Below are 16,919 nucleotides of genomic sequence, written 5' to 3' on the forward strand. Positions count from 1 at the left end.
ACCAATGTCCAAAATTATCTTGCTAAATTGAAAATTAATCAATGGTTCTAATTCATTGATCAATACTCTTTTTTCTATCTAGTGTATTTCCCCTTGTTAAGAAAAACATGTTAATATACCAGTCTGAATGAAACAAAACACATTCAATGGTTTTCTTGAATTTAATTACAAAATGATTTGTTGTACGAAAATGAGGTGCAGTAATCTCTTTAATGGAAAGCGGATCCGGACAATGAAAGTTTCGGTCAAAAGCGGGACATCTGTTTTCATTCATCAGTTCTTCCTCTTGCCCTTGGTGGCCATTTTGGTAGGTACCGCTGTGGGCGCAGCCGCCTGGTAGAGGGCGGCAGATATTTTGTTGATGTAATACAGGGCGAAGAGGGAGAAGATCAGGCTGTGAGGAGAGAATGTTGACAGATTTAGGGAAAAAAAAGAAGTACATGTGGAGGCCAGTAAAATGAAGAGGAGGTGACTGACCATGTGGTGACACATACGCGATGAACCAGACCGGATGCAAACAGCGACAGGCACAGGCACAGCAGAACTGAAAGTCGAACAATGTTGTTCAAGCAGAGTACAATACGTTCACGTTATCCAATACAAGAGAGCGACATTATGCCTTTACTGAGTTAGTTCAAGAGTGGTTATGAAGTAAAAGCTACAATCCTGAACTTTTGGCTCAATTTCATCTTTTTTTTAAAAATCTGAATTCCAAATGTCTGACCTTGCCGTTCCAATACTTTTGAAGGGGACTGTATACTCCAAAAACTCTGGCTTCCTCCCACGTTCCAAAAACATGTTTCAGATTAGTGGCAGCACTTCAGTTTGGTGGTAAGTATGTCTGCCTCACAGCGGAGATGTCCTGGTTCAGATCTGAGTTTGCTTGTGATGCTTTCACCCACATTCCATGCATACTGTACTTGTTATCTCACTAAAGACTCTAAATGCGCCTGCGTGCGAATGTCAGTGTTTTTTTTGTTTTTGTCTATATGCATCCTGCAGTTTACAGTGACTAACTCCCTAAATCGAATATATATTATTCTACACTATATACAGGGTGTCCCAAAACTCCCGATACACTTCCCTTTTTCTTTTTAGTTTCAGATATTTGGACAGAAGTGAGGTGAATGCAGACTGTTGCCATTGAATCTATGATGAAAAAACATAATAATAATTGGTATATCTTCATCTTGCATGAACTTACTTTCTGGAAAGATCTTGGCTTGGAACCCTTTCCCAAAAAACAGATTTTCCAGATTACTAAATGCCTGGAGAAACTTGAGTAAAGGCTAAGCATTTGTAATACAGAATGTTACATAATTGCAAAAAAACAAAGTCAAGTGATCAGGCCCGTGGACAAAGAGGATACAGTGAGGGAGCAGATGAAGAGGATGGAGCCCAGGAAGCCCCCCAGGATGGTGAGCCACTCAGTGGATGCCAGCTGCTTACTGAACATCTGCATGCCGGCAAACACCAACACCGACAGCAGGCTGGACAGCACCAGAGACGTGCCCGTGTTCACTGCTGCCAGGACGAAAACGGCGAAAACAAACAATTTAGTCCGCTAGCTTGCTCCAGTCACTACATCGGCGACATAATGACTGATATTCAGGTCTTTACCTTACATGTATAATGCTGTGAATACATTAGCTAATTATTAAGCATATGACGTTCATAAACATTCAATGCAACTTACAGTGAATGTTTCTTATTTCGAACAGACGTCTTAGCCCACCGTTGTTCTCAAACTTGAGAACATTTGCAATATTGTCATATCTTTTATTTAAGTGCATATCTACAGTAAAACAAACATCTAAACATGCGATTAATCTTCTGGACAACAGCTCTGGGCCATTTAACACCGCTGATGAGATTTAAAAAAAAAACAAAAAAACAAAAAAACATAAAATCGACAGGAGGAACAACTATGCAAAACCTTCCCCAGAAAAACTATAAATAAAATGTTTAGTGCTGTTGGCTTTTTACTTCAAATTTCCATAGTGACCTACTTTTCACACTTTCGGAATGACATATTATTTAATACAATAATGGCCGGTCGCCATTGCATGTTTTAAAACTGTTCAAATTGTGAAATTCAACTTAACGCCTTCCCGAATGACACGTCAGTGTTCAAGCGGAAGCCTTGCAAATGCTAAGCTAATGCTAACGTCAAGTCAACGCACGTAAGCGTAGCCAGTGGTGATGTAAATACAACGTTTGCATTGAGAATAAACCCTATTACCATAATCGATCAAACACTTCTTACTAATATTGTTATGAATCGGTGCTAGTTAGCTAACTAGTTAGATGGACAAGCTAGCTACTTGAGCGGAGCAATGGGGCAGAACGTCTGTATACACATTACGGGCAACACAAATAAAATGTTATCAAGCGTGTAATACATACCCATGGCTCCAAGTTAATTTCTCGTAGTGGTGGTTATTTAGTTTTACCGTTTTAAAGGTCCAATTCAACTTCGCCGAACTAGCCAAATGGGGAAGAGTTAGGACCTAGGAACCGAAGGAACCTTCACCCGGAATTGCATTACAAGGCTGCTGAGCGTCTGTCGAGTAATACAAATTGGACAGCAATTTAAAAAGAAAATGTAAATAGTGCGCTAATTATAATTAATCTATGAAGAAATATATTAATAATAATAATAACGCATTCAAATACTTAAATTATCATAATGAACTAAAAAACGGAAATAATGATCTAAATTACTGTACTATTATAGTATACAATATATAAACAAGTTAAATAATCTAGTAATAGCTACAAAATACATCTTAAAAAAACTAAAAATCAATATAAAAATAGTATAAATATGTAAACATCTATAAAGCTGTTCGTAATAAAAACAAAACAAAATCACCTGCAAAATAACATAAGGTACAAAAATTAAGTAAAATAAACATTTTTCAAAATACGTTAACCTGGTGTAAAAAGTAATAATGCGTATCTATGTAAAAAGATAAAAACAAAATAGTAAAATGCTATTAAAAAAGCAAATGTAATACATTAACAACAATAATAAATAAACATAAATATGATGACATGTAAAAAAAAAAAAATAGGAAATAATAAAAATAATATAGCTAGTAAGATATGCAAGGCAACAAATACTAAAAAAAACAAAGTAGTCAAATGATGTTTTTTTTCAATTTTATTTTATATATTTTATTATTTTATATTTCCATAAAACTTTCATGGCTGTAGTAACAGATTTCAATCACACAATTTAAAAAACTACATCAACATCCATCCATCCATTTTCAATAGTGCTCATCCTCATTAGCATTGCAAGTGAACTGGAAACTGTCCCAGCCAATCACAGGGCACATGTGTACAAGCCATCGTTCACACTAACACAACTAAGGACAATGTAGTCCCCGATGAACCTATAGTGGATGTTTTTGGAATGTGGGAGCAATCCAGAGTATCCAAAGAAAACCAACACTAGCATGAGGAAAGACATATCCCTGTGCTTGCTCCACACAGAGCGGTCCGAGATGAGATTCTAACCCAGAACCTCTCCACTGCAATGTAGACTTGCTAACCACTCAGCTTCCACGTGATCATGATACTCCGAATACAACACATGCTTTTTCGGCATCATCTTCATCCACGTGTACATCATAATGGCTTCTTCGCCAGTCCAAAGACAGCGATAAACAGAAGAATCTCCATGAATGCAGGAAGCACACTAGAAGAAAATATAGAGATTAACATGGATTGTATACATATGATTTTCTAATTTACAGTCTCAATCTATTCTATCCCCTGAAGACCCATACATATTAGTCTGCATAAATCAACACATGTGCACCAACCTGCAAGGGACAAAAATAATCCAATATGTCCAGCACTCCCACTTCTCAAACACAAAATAAGACAAGGAAACGGATGCGCTGCAGTGGACCGTCAGTGCTAGGTAATGAGTATGTCAGGGAAAAAAAACTAAGAAAAAACACTTTTTGGAAAACTACGGAAAACTAACCTGCAAAAGGCAAGAATCCACCAGTAGATGGCGCAATCCCACTGCTCAAATAGAAAGAAAACCAGAGCTACTGAGCCACTGGCATGGGCTCCCGTGGCTAGTGCAGGAGTCATGGAATTGATGTACAACTGATGACAGTTAGCACTGCACACTGTCCATACATATCCTAAACTGATGCGTGATTGTGATTTTATTTCTCTTATCTTTTAAGACTAACACGTATTTCCTCCGTAAATAATCTTGCTACAGTGACGAACAGCAGCTATAGTAAGATAATACACCCCTGTTAAAATCTGAAGTCGTGCAACACGTGCTGGCTTCTGACCATCTGTTTGGTAAAATGTGAGCAGTCTCACAACATTGTTGACGCTGGCTGATGATATGATGCTTTAACTTGGGATTGTTCTACTTTGAGGGCATTAGACTTTGGAGGTTCAACTATCTTAACAGAGGTGTGCTCACTTTTTCTCCATGTATGTGCGTCATATATATTGTGTTCATACACAGAATATATGAACATCTCAAGACTAAGTGAAGGATACACAAAAGCCCTTGGCTGCCGTTAAACATGGACACACCAGAGAAGAAGCCAGCGAGCTCGATGGCAAATAATACAAGTGTGACTGACAGAGCCACCACCAACCTGTAACACACGCACACAATAAAATATTAGTTCATAATGTAAGCATATCAGTGTGCATGCATTCTATTTGAACTTACTTTAAATCCTCATTGTCGTATTGCTCTTGTGTGTACTCCAAAGGCAAGCAGGCCTTCACGTTATATTCCTGTGAAACCAACAAGATTTGGTGTCAGCCAACATAAAAGCTTGAATATTGCCAACTCAAAATTCTACCATGCTGCCGCTGCATACTTAAAACTAGGGATTTTTCTGATTGAAAAAAATAAAAAAATATATACATTTCTTTACAAAAGAACAATGAGTGTTAATGAACTCACCCTCGTCCAAAAAATGGTGATGACAATAACAAGGTGGGCGATGATAGTCAGGAACCGTGCAGGTACAAGGCTACTAATGGCCGACATCTTAACTTTGTAGTTACCTGTTTTTACATCAAATCAACAACAATTGGTGTTTTAATATTTCGCTACAATATGGGGGGGAGAGCTTCAAGATATTTGTCGTCGAAACATTCCATTATAATACAAGGCGCGACGCGGCATTCACAGCACACTCACTATATAACAAAACAGTTATGTGGATTAGTCGGTATCATTTAGCGATTGTTTGGCAACAAAATAACACTACATGCAGCACCTTTTCAATGATCTATAGTTAAATTTACCTTGTCAAACAGCACAGCAAACTAGAAAAACACATAACAAGTTAGTTTTGTCCATCTGTCGCATTAACGTGTTCAAATCGCTCGGCTATACCGGAAGTAGCATCGGTTGCTACAGCAACTGTGGAATTGGTGCATTCTTTATTGCCAACCGGCAAAAAAGAGCTTTTAAATTCTAGTTCCGACCATACGGCAATGGCGAGGGACGTGTTTTCTGGTCTTGTACTACAATGCTGCCGTCTATTGGCAGCAAAAGAAACTAGGCCACGAGATTTAGAAAAAATATATTTATTAACATTATTGCTATCAATAAAATTGTAAAAAGAGAACTACGTAAAAGCATCGACAGTAGTTTAATTTTGAACGCATTAAGATTGTTAATGATAACATTAATAATAATCATAATAATAAAAGTAATAATAATGATAGTAATAATAATAATGACATTCTAACCTCACATATAAAATAAAAAAAATCTCGTTTGAACAATGCGGCTGACCAGCCTCGAGACTCCCCCCTCCCCCTGCCCCCTCCCAAAAGCATTCCCCATTCCTTTCTCCTTTCTATATCACTAGCAGCAGAGCATCTTAGTACATGGCAGTGTGGACGCTTATAGCAGTACGTCGGTAGGATGTGTGCGGGCCTACTTTGCTAGCAGACATAAGAGGGCTCCTGGCACCGGCTTTGCTTGGTGCGGTCATGGCAGAGACGGAATTAAAAAGCTTCACTTCCATTATGGACGCCTTGCTTCGTATCAGTGTGAGTATAAAAACGCCACTCATGATCTTTATTCCCCCAAGCAACGTACATATTTATCGCTGTATTATGGCAATTCACCTTAAAATTGCTTCAATTGCACATGTACCTAGCCTTGTTTTTAGACTGACTGCTAGCTGAAGGTTTCTAATGGATAGAAAAAGCAGTTAATAATTCACATGTGCGTCCAAACGCGAGACAAAATCTATTTAAATATAGTAGATAGCAGGAAGCTGAAATCAGAGGTGATGCACGTTGTCATAGAAACGGGATGCTGCTTCTAGCTAGTCATGATAGAAAAGAGATGAGCCATATTCATTTGAATGATAGACCAACAGAATTTTCTCATTCCAGTCCAACATGAAAAGCATGGAACAGGAACTGCGTTGTCCCGTGTGCGACGACATGGTGAAGCAGCCCATCCTGTTGCCGTGCCAGCACAGTGTGTGCTTACTGTGTGCGGCCGACGTGTTGGTACAGAGGGGCTTCCCTCCCCCTGACCTCCCCCCAGAGCCACGGTCGCCGGCTTCCACGCCCAACTCTCGCTCCCCGCGCCAGCCCCGCAGACCCACGCCTAGGACCCCGGACCACCTGGAGCGCATCTTCAGAACCAGTAAGGGAGAGGACGAATGTGTGGTTGAAGTGTGTATAAGTGTGAAAGGTCCCAAAGTGTGTGATGGTGATGTCAGCATTGATGTGAGTCATCAACAAACATGGCTGAGCTGAACTTTTGTGGAATGCAGTGGATATAAAAAGTCTACACACCTCTGTTTAAATGACAGGTTTTTGTGATGTAATAAAATAAGACCAAGATAAATCATTTTATTTTGAGTGCTTCAATGGAGAATCCTTCCAATCTCACTCACCAAATTGGCAAACAAATACTAACCAAGTGATTGAATTCTTGTGTGAGATCTTCCGAGAAGGTTGGCTCTCTTTTGGAATAGACTGCAAAAAGCCAAAGAAAAAGCAAAACACACTATCTGAACTGAGGTTTGTGTGGTACGTTGACGTCTCTCGCTTGACAAAATCTATGAACACTGCCCTTCTTTCAGATTAAATAGCATGAAAGAACTGCAAAAAGCAGAAGAAAAATCAAAACATACTGCCAAATCCTTTCTTCTTTGCTGAGCTGAGCTCATGTGAATGATGCTGCTGTCTCATGTGATGTCATCCAGTGTCAGGAAAAAGCAAAACCAAAAGCAAATCACACACCCAAATGAAGACATTTAAACGTGTGTGTATGTAAATAGTCCTTTTCATTGACAATATTTTCCACATTTTCCATCTGCTTTCCCGCACCCCCTCCACACCTTTTCTCCTCCCCCAAGCATGCAGCACGTACCCCGGGCGGCGGCGTAAGGACATGGCCCCTCCCCCCATGCTGTTCCCGTGTCCTTCCTGTCAGGAGGATGTGGAGCTGGGAGAGAAAGGCCTGACCGACTGTCCCCGCAACCTCACTCTGGAGCGCATTGTGGAAAGGTAACTGGAATAAAACACAGAGGAAATGCCAAGGGCCGTCTTTTTAGTTTAGTTCTGAGCAGACTTGCAGTTTACAAAGTCCTCCCACTAAAATGGTCAGACTTTTGCAAAACATTTATTTATGATATTAAAAAAAAATAAAAGGCTTCATTAAAACGAGACACTTTATTCCTTAAAGTCCACATTGTATTGTAAACATCTGTAATATTATACGCAATTTGAACATCAACATTGTGCTTATAGGGGAAAAAACTGTTCTAAAATACTGTTCTTAAATAACTGTTCTTGAAAGTTACATACAAATGAACTGTGCTTGAAAAATATTCTCCATTGCTTAATAGTGAAGGATTAGAATTTTTGGCATACGGTCTGGAATCAGCAAGGCAGCAAAAAAGTTTGCCATTTTGGTTTGAAGCAGATTTTTCAGAGTCATTTTGGCCTATTTCCCTCAATGACAAATCTGTTCTTGAGATTTTTTCATATTGTAGCTAAATTTGAACTTATAGACATAAAGTAAACAAAAGAAAAAAATGTACGTCACTGTATTTAAAAAAAAAGAAGTTTAAACACCTACTAGCATAGATATCATTCTACTATGTTTGATTGTATTTTATGTCTAAAAATGTTATTTGTGTTTAATACCGTGATTCTTTTGCATACCATTGGAGACAGCCTGCATACTACTAGTTGTACCACACTGTGAAAATCACTAATTCTAATTTATTGAGAAGTACTTTATTCTTAAAATGTTCTTTAATTGTAGCAGCCTGTTCTGGTAAATTTCCCTTAGTGTACTAGGCACACACAACATGACAGTGAAGTCGTTTTTGCTGTTGTTCTATGTCAGGTACAGGCAGACGCTGAGCCTGGGCAGCATAGCCATCATGTGCGCTTTTTGCAAGCCTCCGCAATCTCTGGAGGCCACCAAGGGCTGCGCCGACTGCAAAGCCAACTTCTGCAATGAATGTTTCAAACTCTACCATCCCTGGGGGACGCCCCGAGCCCAACACGAGCACATCCTCCCCACAAACAACTTTCGCCCAAAGGTTTTGTCTCACTTCTTGTTTGGCGCACATGAAATTTTCCGTTGAATCTCATGTTTTTGGTCTCTCAAGGTGCTGACGTGCACGGAGCATGAGCAGGAGCGTCTGCAGTGGTACTGCTGCACTTGCCGCAGGTTGCTGTGCCCGCTGTGTAAGCTCCGCCGCATCCACCATGGCCACAAAGTGTTGCCGGTGACACAAGCCTACCAGGCCCTCAAGGTGCCCCGCATCTGCTCGCGCCTCCTGCCTGATGATTTGTTGCCATTGGTTTTTTGTTTTTCTGGCACCGCCCGCCTCATAGTTTCAACTTTGCTTGCTGTTATCACAGGATCAGCTGACAAAGGAAGTTAATTACATTCTGGCCAACCAGGAGACTATACAGAGTCAAATCACACAGCTGGAGGGTACCATCAAACAAATGGAGGTCAGGTTTGACAGTTTTTTTTTTTTTGTGTGTGTGTGTTTTTTTTTTTACTACATTCCTTGAAATAAATGTGTCGGGTGATATGGTATTAAAATAAAATCTAATTTGTTTTCTCTTTCGCTTACAGAAAAGGGAATTGGCAATTGCATTATCTGAAAAGTATTTGTTTGGTTCCCCCACCTTCTGCCAGTTGCTTTGTTTCTCGTGATAACAAACATCAAGTTGCATCAAGTTTGACATAAATAATAGAAATAGTGGACATTTCCTTCCCTCCTTAATAAATCCTTAATAAATTAATACTTTAAATACAAGTAACACCATCATGGCCAACATTAAAACACAGTAGTGTAGTAGGACTAAACTAAATCAATCAATCGACAACTAGTCGATTATCAAATTAATCAACAACTATTTTGATAATCGAGTAGTCTTTCAAAGTGTTTAACTTGAAATTGTCCAAATTGTCTGATTTCAGCCTCTCGGCATTAATTATTCTCGGATTTCTGTAGTCCGTCATGAAAGTAGACTGCTTATCTTTTGTGTGTAATCAAAATAAGAGACTTGCAAACATTTGCTTTTACTACTTACTACTTACTACTTTAAACTAATGACCAAACGATGAACTGAATCAGTTTCAAAAAGGTTTGTAAATTCAACCTCAATCCCACTTGTGTGGTATTGCTTAATAGTTGTTTAAAAACATCCCCAAGGGCTTCACATGCCAATTGTGCATTTGACATGTGAGCCAAGTAGTTAGCATATGCTAAGCTAAGACATCTTTGTTTTTGGCTAAACGTCCTTGCATCCATTCTCAGAGTTGCCATCCTTACGTTTGTGCGCGTAGGCCAACAGCGCCGTCGCTCTCCGCCATCTGAGCCGCTGCATGCAGGATCTTGTCGTGTCCGTCGCCGAGCGTCAGGGAGTCTTGTCCGTGGCCCTGGAGGGCTCGCGCAGCCGCCGAGGCGAGGCGCTGTCCGCCCAAGCGTCGGCCAGGCGAGACATGCTCGAGCACGCCGGCATGATGGCCTACACTCACGAGCTCCTCAAGGAAACCGACCAGCCGTGTTTCGTGCAGGCGGCGAGAGTCACACACAACAGGTTGTTTGTTCTTTACATTTGCTGACATTGTTTTTTTTTTTTTTTTTCAATTCTCTAAATGTGATTGTTTTAATTCCCCCGGGCAGGCTGGTGAAGGCCATCACAAACTTGCAGTGCTTCTCCCTGTCTGCCGATCCCTCATTCAGACATTTTCACCTGGACGCAACAAAAGAGATCAAGCTCATCAACGGCTTGGAGTTCATACGTGGTAGGTCCCGCACTGGACATTTCATTAGGTACACCTAAGTGTAGCCAATAAGATAATGATGTTCAGTTTTGATCAACACTTACAGAAAGGTATTCATTTCACAATATTTTCATAATTACGGTGTTGAAAGGGTAAAGGATTATACTAAATGGTTTTCGGTTACCAGAACTGGGGCATCGTCCCTCCGTCCCCGAGTTTCCGTCCTGCATATTTAATCGATCATGGTCCCATCCCTCGTCGGCGAAAGCCAATCGGCGTCGAGAACGTAATTTTCACATCGCATGCAGGCGCCGCGCGAGCAGTCACGCCACCAAACGAAGAAAAAATATCAAACAAAAACAACTTATACACACACACACGCTCAGCGCGGTGATCGGCGAAATAAAAAGAATATGGGGCACATGTCTCTGTGCCTGTGGGACGCAATGACATGTTGAAGAAGAAATTGCGATTAAAGTACATGAAAATTGAAATGTGAGTGAATGCTGAGTTGCCGGTGCAGGTTAGCATACATTTCCTGATTTGTTTTGTGCCTCGCAGCACCTCTGGCCCCAGTGATCGACACTCAGAAGACGCTGGCGTACGACCAGCTCTTCCTGTGCTGGCGCCTCCCTCAGGACTCGGCGCCTGCCTGGCACTTCTCCGTCGAGTACCGAAGGCGGACGGGAGCGTCCGGAGACACGTGGGGCGGCACCCGATCCCCCAACGCTTCGATGGCGTGGCGGAGACTGGACGAAGTGCGAGGGACCAGCGCCATCGTGGACCAGCTGCAGATAGACAGCGTTTACGTGATGAGGGTGCGAGGCTGCAACAAGGCCGGCTTTGGAGACTACAGCGAGGAGGTGTACCTTCACACGCCACCAGCTCCTGGTAAATTCTCTTTGATGTATTTGCTAAACCCTTGAAGCAACAGATTTTTTAACACAAACGGTGGAGCAATATGTGTAGAAAAATAATATAGCAATACTCACAGGTACATATTCTTTATCCTCTGCGAAGAATGACTGGCATTATAGCCTTAATGAGGAGGTAAGGCTCTGTCTCCATGTTAAGTACTGTTTGTCTGTATTATACTGCCCCCAGGTGGCCAAGCTGCACACACCAGAAGAAGCAGCACACAATACCCATTACATTGAATTTCTTTACATTCTATTTAATGATGTCAGTTCTGTGTGTGTTTTTTTTTAATTATTACAAACATGGTGGACCTCTGCATACACATATTCACGTGTTCATGTTTTTATTTTTTATTTTTTTTCCAATATTTTTATTTGGTTTTCACCCATCAACCCCCTGCCCAGCTGTTTTTTGTGGAAATCACTGAATGAATATCAGCATTCTTTGAAAAATGTTTTAAGTTAAAAATTGTTCCCAATGCATTTCAATGGGTGACAGCATTAATTAAATGAAAAAGCATCAAATTAATTAAAATAGTACACAGTCATAGGTGTATTACTATTATTAGCGTTAGTCCAGTTGGGATTTATGATATTCTTGCCAAAGAAATCAGAATTAAATTAAATCAAGGCAAAACTCCTGACTGTTAGAACATGTCCTCGTGTCTACTTTGGTCCAAATTTGCTGCAAATTTAATTTGTTCCTTTCTTTTGGGCTTGCTGCTGTTTAATTCTTGTCTTATTATTCGTTATATTATTAGGATGTATGATATTCCTTTGCAAAGGCGCCGCGTAATGGGATCAAAATAAAATAAAAATTGTCCCTCCACCTTCCCTGCTCCTCCCTTGATATACTCCTTGTTGTGCTTCCCTGTTCTTTTCTCCATTGTGTGTTCAGCTTGAGAATTCCTCTTCCTTTTTTTCCCCTTCCTGTTATGCCCTCTGTCCTCTTTTCTTCCCTTTTCCGCCAGTGTTGTCTTTCTCCCTGGACTCTCGCTGGGGCTTGCATTCCGACAGGCTGGCGCTGGGCAAGGGCCAGACGTACGCCCGCAGCGTGCCGGGCCTCTCCCTGCTGAAGGTGGCCGACCGCACGCTCACCTCCTGTCACCTGACCGCCGACCTCCTGGTGGCCGACCTGGCTGTCTCTCAAGGCAGGCACTACTGGGCTTGCTCGGTGGAGCCCGGCTCCTACCTGATCAAGGTAGAGAATGCTACATTTGGAGTTGGCTTGAAGGAGATATATCATGAAAAATGGACATTTTAATGTTTATATACAACTTATTTGGGTCCCTTGGATGCTTGCCCATCCATCAAGTGGGAAATGAAAGAGGAATTCAACCCAAATATTTTCTGTACAATAATATGCTGTATGCGCCTCCAGTAGTCAAAGCACGACATTCTGATTATATAATTGCGTTTGTGGAATATGAGTTTAAGAGATGCAAAAATCCACCCGTTTTTGTCCATCCCAGGGGGCAGCCATTTTGTTACTTGCTGTTGACATCACAGTGGCTCCGGGCTTAGTTAACGACCAATCACAGCTCACTTGTTTTCTGAAGCCGAGCCGTGATTGGTTGTTACCTGAGCCCCGAGCAACTGTGATGTCATTTTCAGTCGACAGTAAGTGACAAAATGGCCTCCTCCTGAGATGGATAAAAAGAGGTGGACTTTGCTGCTTCATTCGTTTTTCCACAAACACAATATTAATCAGAATATCCAGTTGTGGGTCTGCGTAGGACATATAATTGTAAAGAAAAATTTGGGGTTGACTCCCTCTTTAGTTAAACAACCAAGTAAACCTTATGTGAGCTGCTTATTTCTGAAAATGTGTCTATAAGAGAGCTATTCTGAATTTTGTCGTACTGTGACATAATATTGAGGCTTATTTACAAAATATTACCCAACACCAGGTTTTTGCGCCCATGACATTTTCAAGTGATTGTCATGTTAGCACAGATTAGCATCGATCCTCGGCGTATTTTAATGGAAGTATATCATAAGAGATGTTATTAATGAGGGCGGCACGGTGGTCGACTGGTTAGCACGTCCGCCTCACAGTTCAGAGGTCGTGGGTTCGATCCCGGCTCCGGGCTCCCTGTGTGGAGTTTGCATGTTCTCCCCGTGCCTGCGTGGGTTTTCTCCGGGTACTCCGGTTTCCTCCCACATTCCAAAAACATGCATGGTAAGTTGATTGGATACTCTAAATTGCCCCTAGGTGTGATTGTGAGTGCGGATGTTTGTCTCTGTGTGCCCTGCGATTGGCTGGCAACCAATTCAGGGTGTCCCCCGCCTACTGCCCAAAGACAGCTGGGATAGGCTCCAGCACGCCCGCGACCCTTGTGAGGATAAGCGGTATGGATAATGAATGAATGTTATTAATGACCGTCAGACTTTCTTTTGTCCGTCATTTAGGTTGGAGTAGGACAGGAGACGAAGCTCCAAGAGTGGTTCCAGCAGCCACAAGACATGGCCAGTCCACGGTGAGAAATTTAAATATGATTTACAGGAGACCAGGGCTCCTCATGTACAAAGCATGGCTTTTCATACTAAAAACGCGACATACAACCAAATCCAGAAAACGTCGCGCACACACAAAATCCAGATTCATGAATCTGTGCATATGCGTGTATACAAGCATATTCCTTTCGTACATCTCAATCCATGCAGAATTGACCGGAGAACATGCAAAATGCACACATCAAGGGTTGAGAGTTTGAATCCAGAACCTCAGGACTGCGGGTCGAGACATGCTAACCACCATGCCACTTGATCAAATCAATTCAAATCCTGTTAGTAGGTTTGCCATTCACATTATGTGCACAAGGAGCAGCATATCATGCAGCTTCATTATTATCATTTTGAGTGAGTCATGGACAGCTGGCCAAAAATAAATTTCAAATATTCACTTAGGGAAAAAAATATGTACTGGCATATGGTTTGGATTACTGTTTCCCAACCTTTTTTGAGCCAAGAGAGATATTTTACATCGTGCAAAAAATGTTTAAAAAACCCAGCACAGCACATCACCAAACAAAAATGTACTCTACCGCCCTCAACAGGCAAAAGAAAATAGCTAGCTGGATATGTCCTCCTTTACCAAAGTTTTCTTCTCATCCTAAGGTATGACCCAGACAGCGGCCATGACAGTGAGGCAGAGGATGGCCAGGACTCGCCCGCCTTCTGCTTCCTCACAATGGGCATGGGCAAAATCCTCCTCCCCCGAGGCCATAAACACAAAAATTCAAAGCCCGCCCACCCTTACACGACGCCTCTGCCGCCCAGACTGGGCGTGTGCTTAGACTGCGACCAGGGCAACGTGGCCTTTTACGACGCCCACTCCTTACGCGTGCTGTGGGAGGGCCACGTGGACTGCTCGGCCCCAGTGTGTCCGGCCTTCTGCTTCATCGGCGGGGGCGCCCTGCAGCTGCAGGACCTGGTGGCCAGTCGTAGCATCGAGGAGGAGGCGCCGCCGCCGAGGGTGACCATCAAAACACGTGCAAACAATCTTAGTAAATAATGAAGCAATTTATCTGTTACGATAACATTACTGTAGGCCAAGCAGCCTTGGACAGTGATTATTTTCAATTTTGTCTCTATACACCACCAGGATGAATATGAAGTTAAACATGTCCGGTCGGTTAAGTGTAGACTTTCAGCTCTATTTTAATTTTCCTTTAATTTTTTTCTGTGTGGTTTGCGACCAGTCTTTGTTGCCCATAGAAAAAAAAAAAAGACTTCCCCACTAAAAAAAATTTGTAATGTTTTATTCCAGATCCATTATGATGGTGTATAATGACAATCATAAAAGCTTGTCCAACTACTCTTCCATGTTGATGATTTTATTTTAAGCCTGAAAACAAATATCGACATCTATTTATAGCACAATGAAACTTTAAAATTCTCCGCTGGCTGGTTACGTTGCTTTTTAATTTATGTTAACATTGTGGCTTGAGCAAATTTAGACTATGCACAACTCATACATTGGTTAAACATTGCATGTGGATGTGACTATATGCAGATTCATGTGTTTAACATTATGATTGTTACGTAAAAAAAAACACCACAGATGTACTATTTCTCAGAGTTGGAAGCCTTTATTTGTAAAGAAGCCATGAGGAGAGTTTAGTATGAACATTTTGTATGCTGACAGTGTATTAATTGCATTTTTGAAAGGTCTTGTGATGTCTTTCAGTGATCATATTTTCCTCATTACTTTAATTTTCATCGCATGTGTTGAACATGCATATACAGTACATGTTTGTCCATTGAATGTTTAGTATGAATGTTTCATGTACTGTATGTGCGTTGGCGTTGTTTCACAGGCTACTAAGGCACATTTATTGTATCAATTTTTCTCCAAGACAGGGACGATTTTAAATCCCGCTAACAATAATTATATGACATAATATTCAACAATACCTCTGTGGCAGTGTTGATGAAATATGAGCTTTCTTGTTTTTGTATTGGTTGTGCAGGTAATGAAGTGGTAACTTGTTTATGTCTGACAGCACAGATTGTCTATATTGTAATATTTCTACCTGATTTGGACTTGATTGTATATGATTTTTTTTTCCAGTGAACAAAAAAAGTGTGGAACACTTGAGACTAGCAGATATTGTGATACGCTTTGCTTCTTTTTTTTTTTTTTTTAATTATGACACGAGTGAAAATAAACAACTGGTAATTTGACACGTAAAGTTGTACGATGTGGAAAAGGAAACACACACGTGAACATCTTTTTTGTTACATGATATGTTTACGCCCTTGAGCTACAGCAATGTTTTGGTCGCGAACAGCTGCTGCTTTTAATGATGTTGTCAGTCTGTGATTGATTGACTGTTAACTAAGAGACAGGAAGGGATTAGATGTAGTGAAAGACACTCTCCTTGATAATGTTGCATAACACACTGGGACTAAGCAGTGCCACCGTCTTGTGAGGGCAAGTCTCCCCTTGCTGTAGTGATTTGACAGCTCAATTTGTGTCAAGGGGATTCAATATAGAATAGCGGTATCGTATTTCACCCAGACAAAGATCACAGGTGCAAACGTTCAGCAGTAATCATGAACTTCGTATAGGTATGAAGGAACGGCAGCAGTTTGGTTACGGTTAATGTAGCTTTAATCTAGGGTTAGGGTTTAAAATTTTCGTTTTAAACGCGGATTACGGTTTTAATGTAGTATTTCATACTTGGATTATGATTTCAAATGAGCCTTTCATTTAGTCGACCAAACCGGTGGAAATTGTGCGGAATCAGAGTCCTTGGTGTTATCGTTCGAAGATAGAGCTACTTGGACAAGAGAAGTTCCTCAACATTATCACCATTACACTAAACTGTCGTAAAAGACAGAGAATGTTCAAAGTTTGGGATTGTTTCCCATTTAAAATAGATCAATCTTCCACAACTGCACATCTTTGTGAGATGACGAGTCTCAAGTGAACCAGTCGGACAGGAAATTAGAGCGTCATTTGAACAATATCAAATTGTGTCACATTACATCACCTTTGAATTCGTTTCGTCACTCCGTTTTGCAGCTGTTAAAAATGAAAATTTTTGTGCAGTGCTTAATTCGTCTGCCGAGTGATCCTGCAATGTTACGGTTAAAACACCAGGCGGAGACATTGACTGAGATTTTGTGGTTTTCCTCCTGCCTGCTGTTAGTTGGCATCAGGTGCAACTTGCAACACTGTGGTATTTGGATTCATATAA

General features: G+C 41.1%; 3 protein-coding genes and 1 long non-coding RNA gene across 6 annotated transcripts; 1 reads left to right on the forward strand and 3 right to left on the reverse strand.

Moving 5' to 3' along the window:
• Positions 1–142: 142 nt before the first annotated feature.
• Positions 143–2,574, reverse strand: krtcap2 (keratinocyte associated protein 2). Its single transcript, XM_086037378.1, has 5 exons — positions 2,407–2,574; positions 1,370–1,524; positions 1,205–1,268; positions 478–544; positions 143–394 (listed from the first exon to the last, which is right to left on the reverse strand). Exons 1-5 carry the CDS (start codon positions 2,408–2,410, stop codon positions 274–276), a joined length of 411 nt encoding a protein of 136 aa, XP_085893504.1. The 5' UTR covers positions 2,411–2,574; the 3' UTR covers positions 143–273.
• Positions 2,575–3,148: 574 nt separating this feature from the next.
• LOC147143490 (transmembrane protein 107-like) lies at positions 3,149–5,464 on the reverse strand. 3 transcript variants are annotated; one of them, XM_086038147.1, is made up of 7 exons: positions 5,308–5,464; positions 4,961–5,064; positions 4,721–4,788; positions 4,543–4,643; positions 4,001–4,097; positions 3,834–3,930; positions 3,149–3,706 (listed from the first exon to the last, which is right to left on the reverse strand). In XM_086038147.1, exons 2-6 carry the CDS (start codon positions 5,045–5,047, stop codon positions 3,879–3,881), a joined length of 405 nt encoding a protein of 134 aa, XP_085894273.1. In that variant the 5' UTR covers positions 5,048–5,064; positions 5,308–5,464; the 3' UTR covers positions 3,149–3,706; positions 3,834–3,878. The 3 variants fall into 3 exon arrangements, with proteins under 3 accessions (XP_085894273.1, XP_085894272.1, XP_085894271.1); XM_086038146.1 differs by lacking the exon at positions 4,001–4,097; XM_086038145.1 differs by lacking the exon at positions 3,834–3,930.
• Positions 5,465–5,868: 404 nt separating this feature from the next.
• trim46a (tripartite motif containing 46a) lies at positions 5,869–15,900 on the forward strand. The gene is made up of 12 exons (XM_086037376.1): positions 5,869–6,063; positions 6,415–6,673; positions 7,392–7,542; positions 8,390–8,588; positions 8,658–8,804; positions 8,914–9,009; positions 9,854–10,107; positions 10,194–10,315; positions 10,856–11,185; positions 12,183–12,412; positions 13,624–13,691; positions 14,332–15,900. Exons 1-12 carry the CDS (start codon positions 6,004–6,006, stop codon positions 14,726–14,728), a joined length of 2,313 nt encoding a protein of 770 aa, XP_085893502.1. The 5' UTR covers positions 5,869–6,003; the 3' UTR covers positions 14,729–15,900.
• On the reverse strand, positions 6,865–10,309 carry LOC147143492 (uncharacterized). The gene is made up of 3 exons (XR_015087770.1): positions 9,840–10,309; positions 7,406–7,546; positions 6,865–7,008 (listed from the first exon to the last, which is right to left on the reverse strand). It is a non-coding gene; the product is annotated as an uncharacterized LOC147143492 (long non-coding RNA).
• Positions 15,901–16,919: the final 1,019 nt, after the last annotated feature.

Source organism: Filicampus tigris, chromosome 8 (assembly GCF_054856515.1).
Source record: "Filicampus tigris isolate MCC_2025a chromosome 8, RoL_Ftig_1.0, whole genome shotgun sequence".
NCBI classification, from domain to species: Eukaryota; Metazoa; Chordata; class Actinopteri; order Syngnathiformes; family Syngnathidae; genus Filicampus; species Filicampus tigris.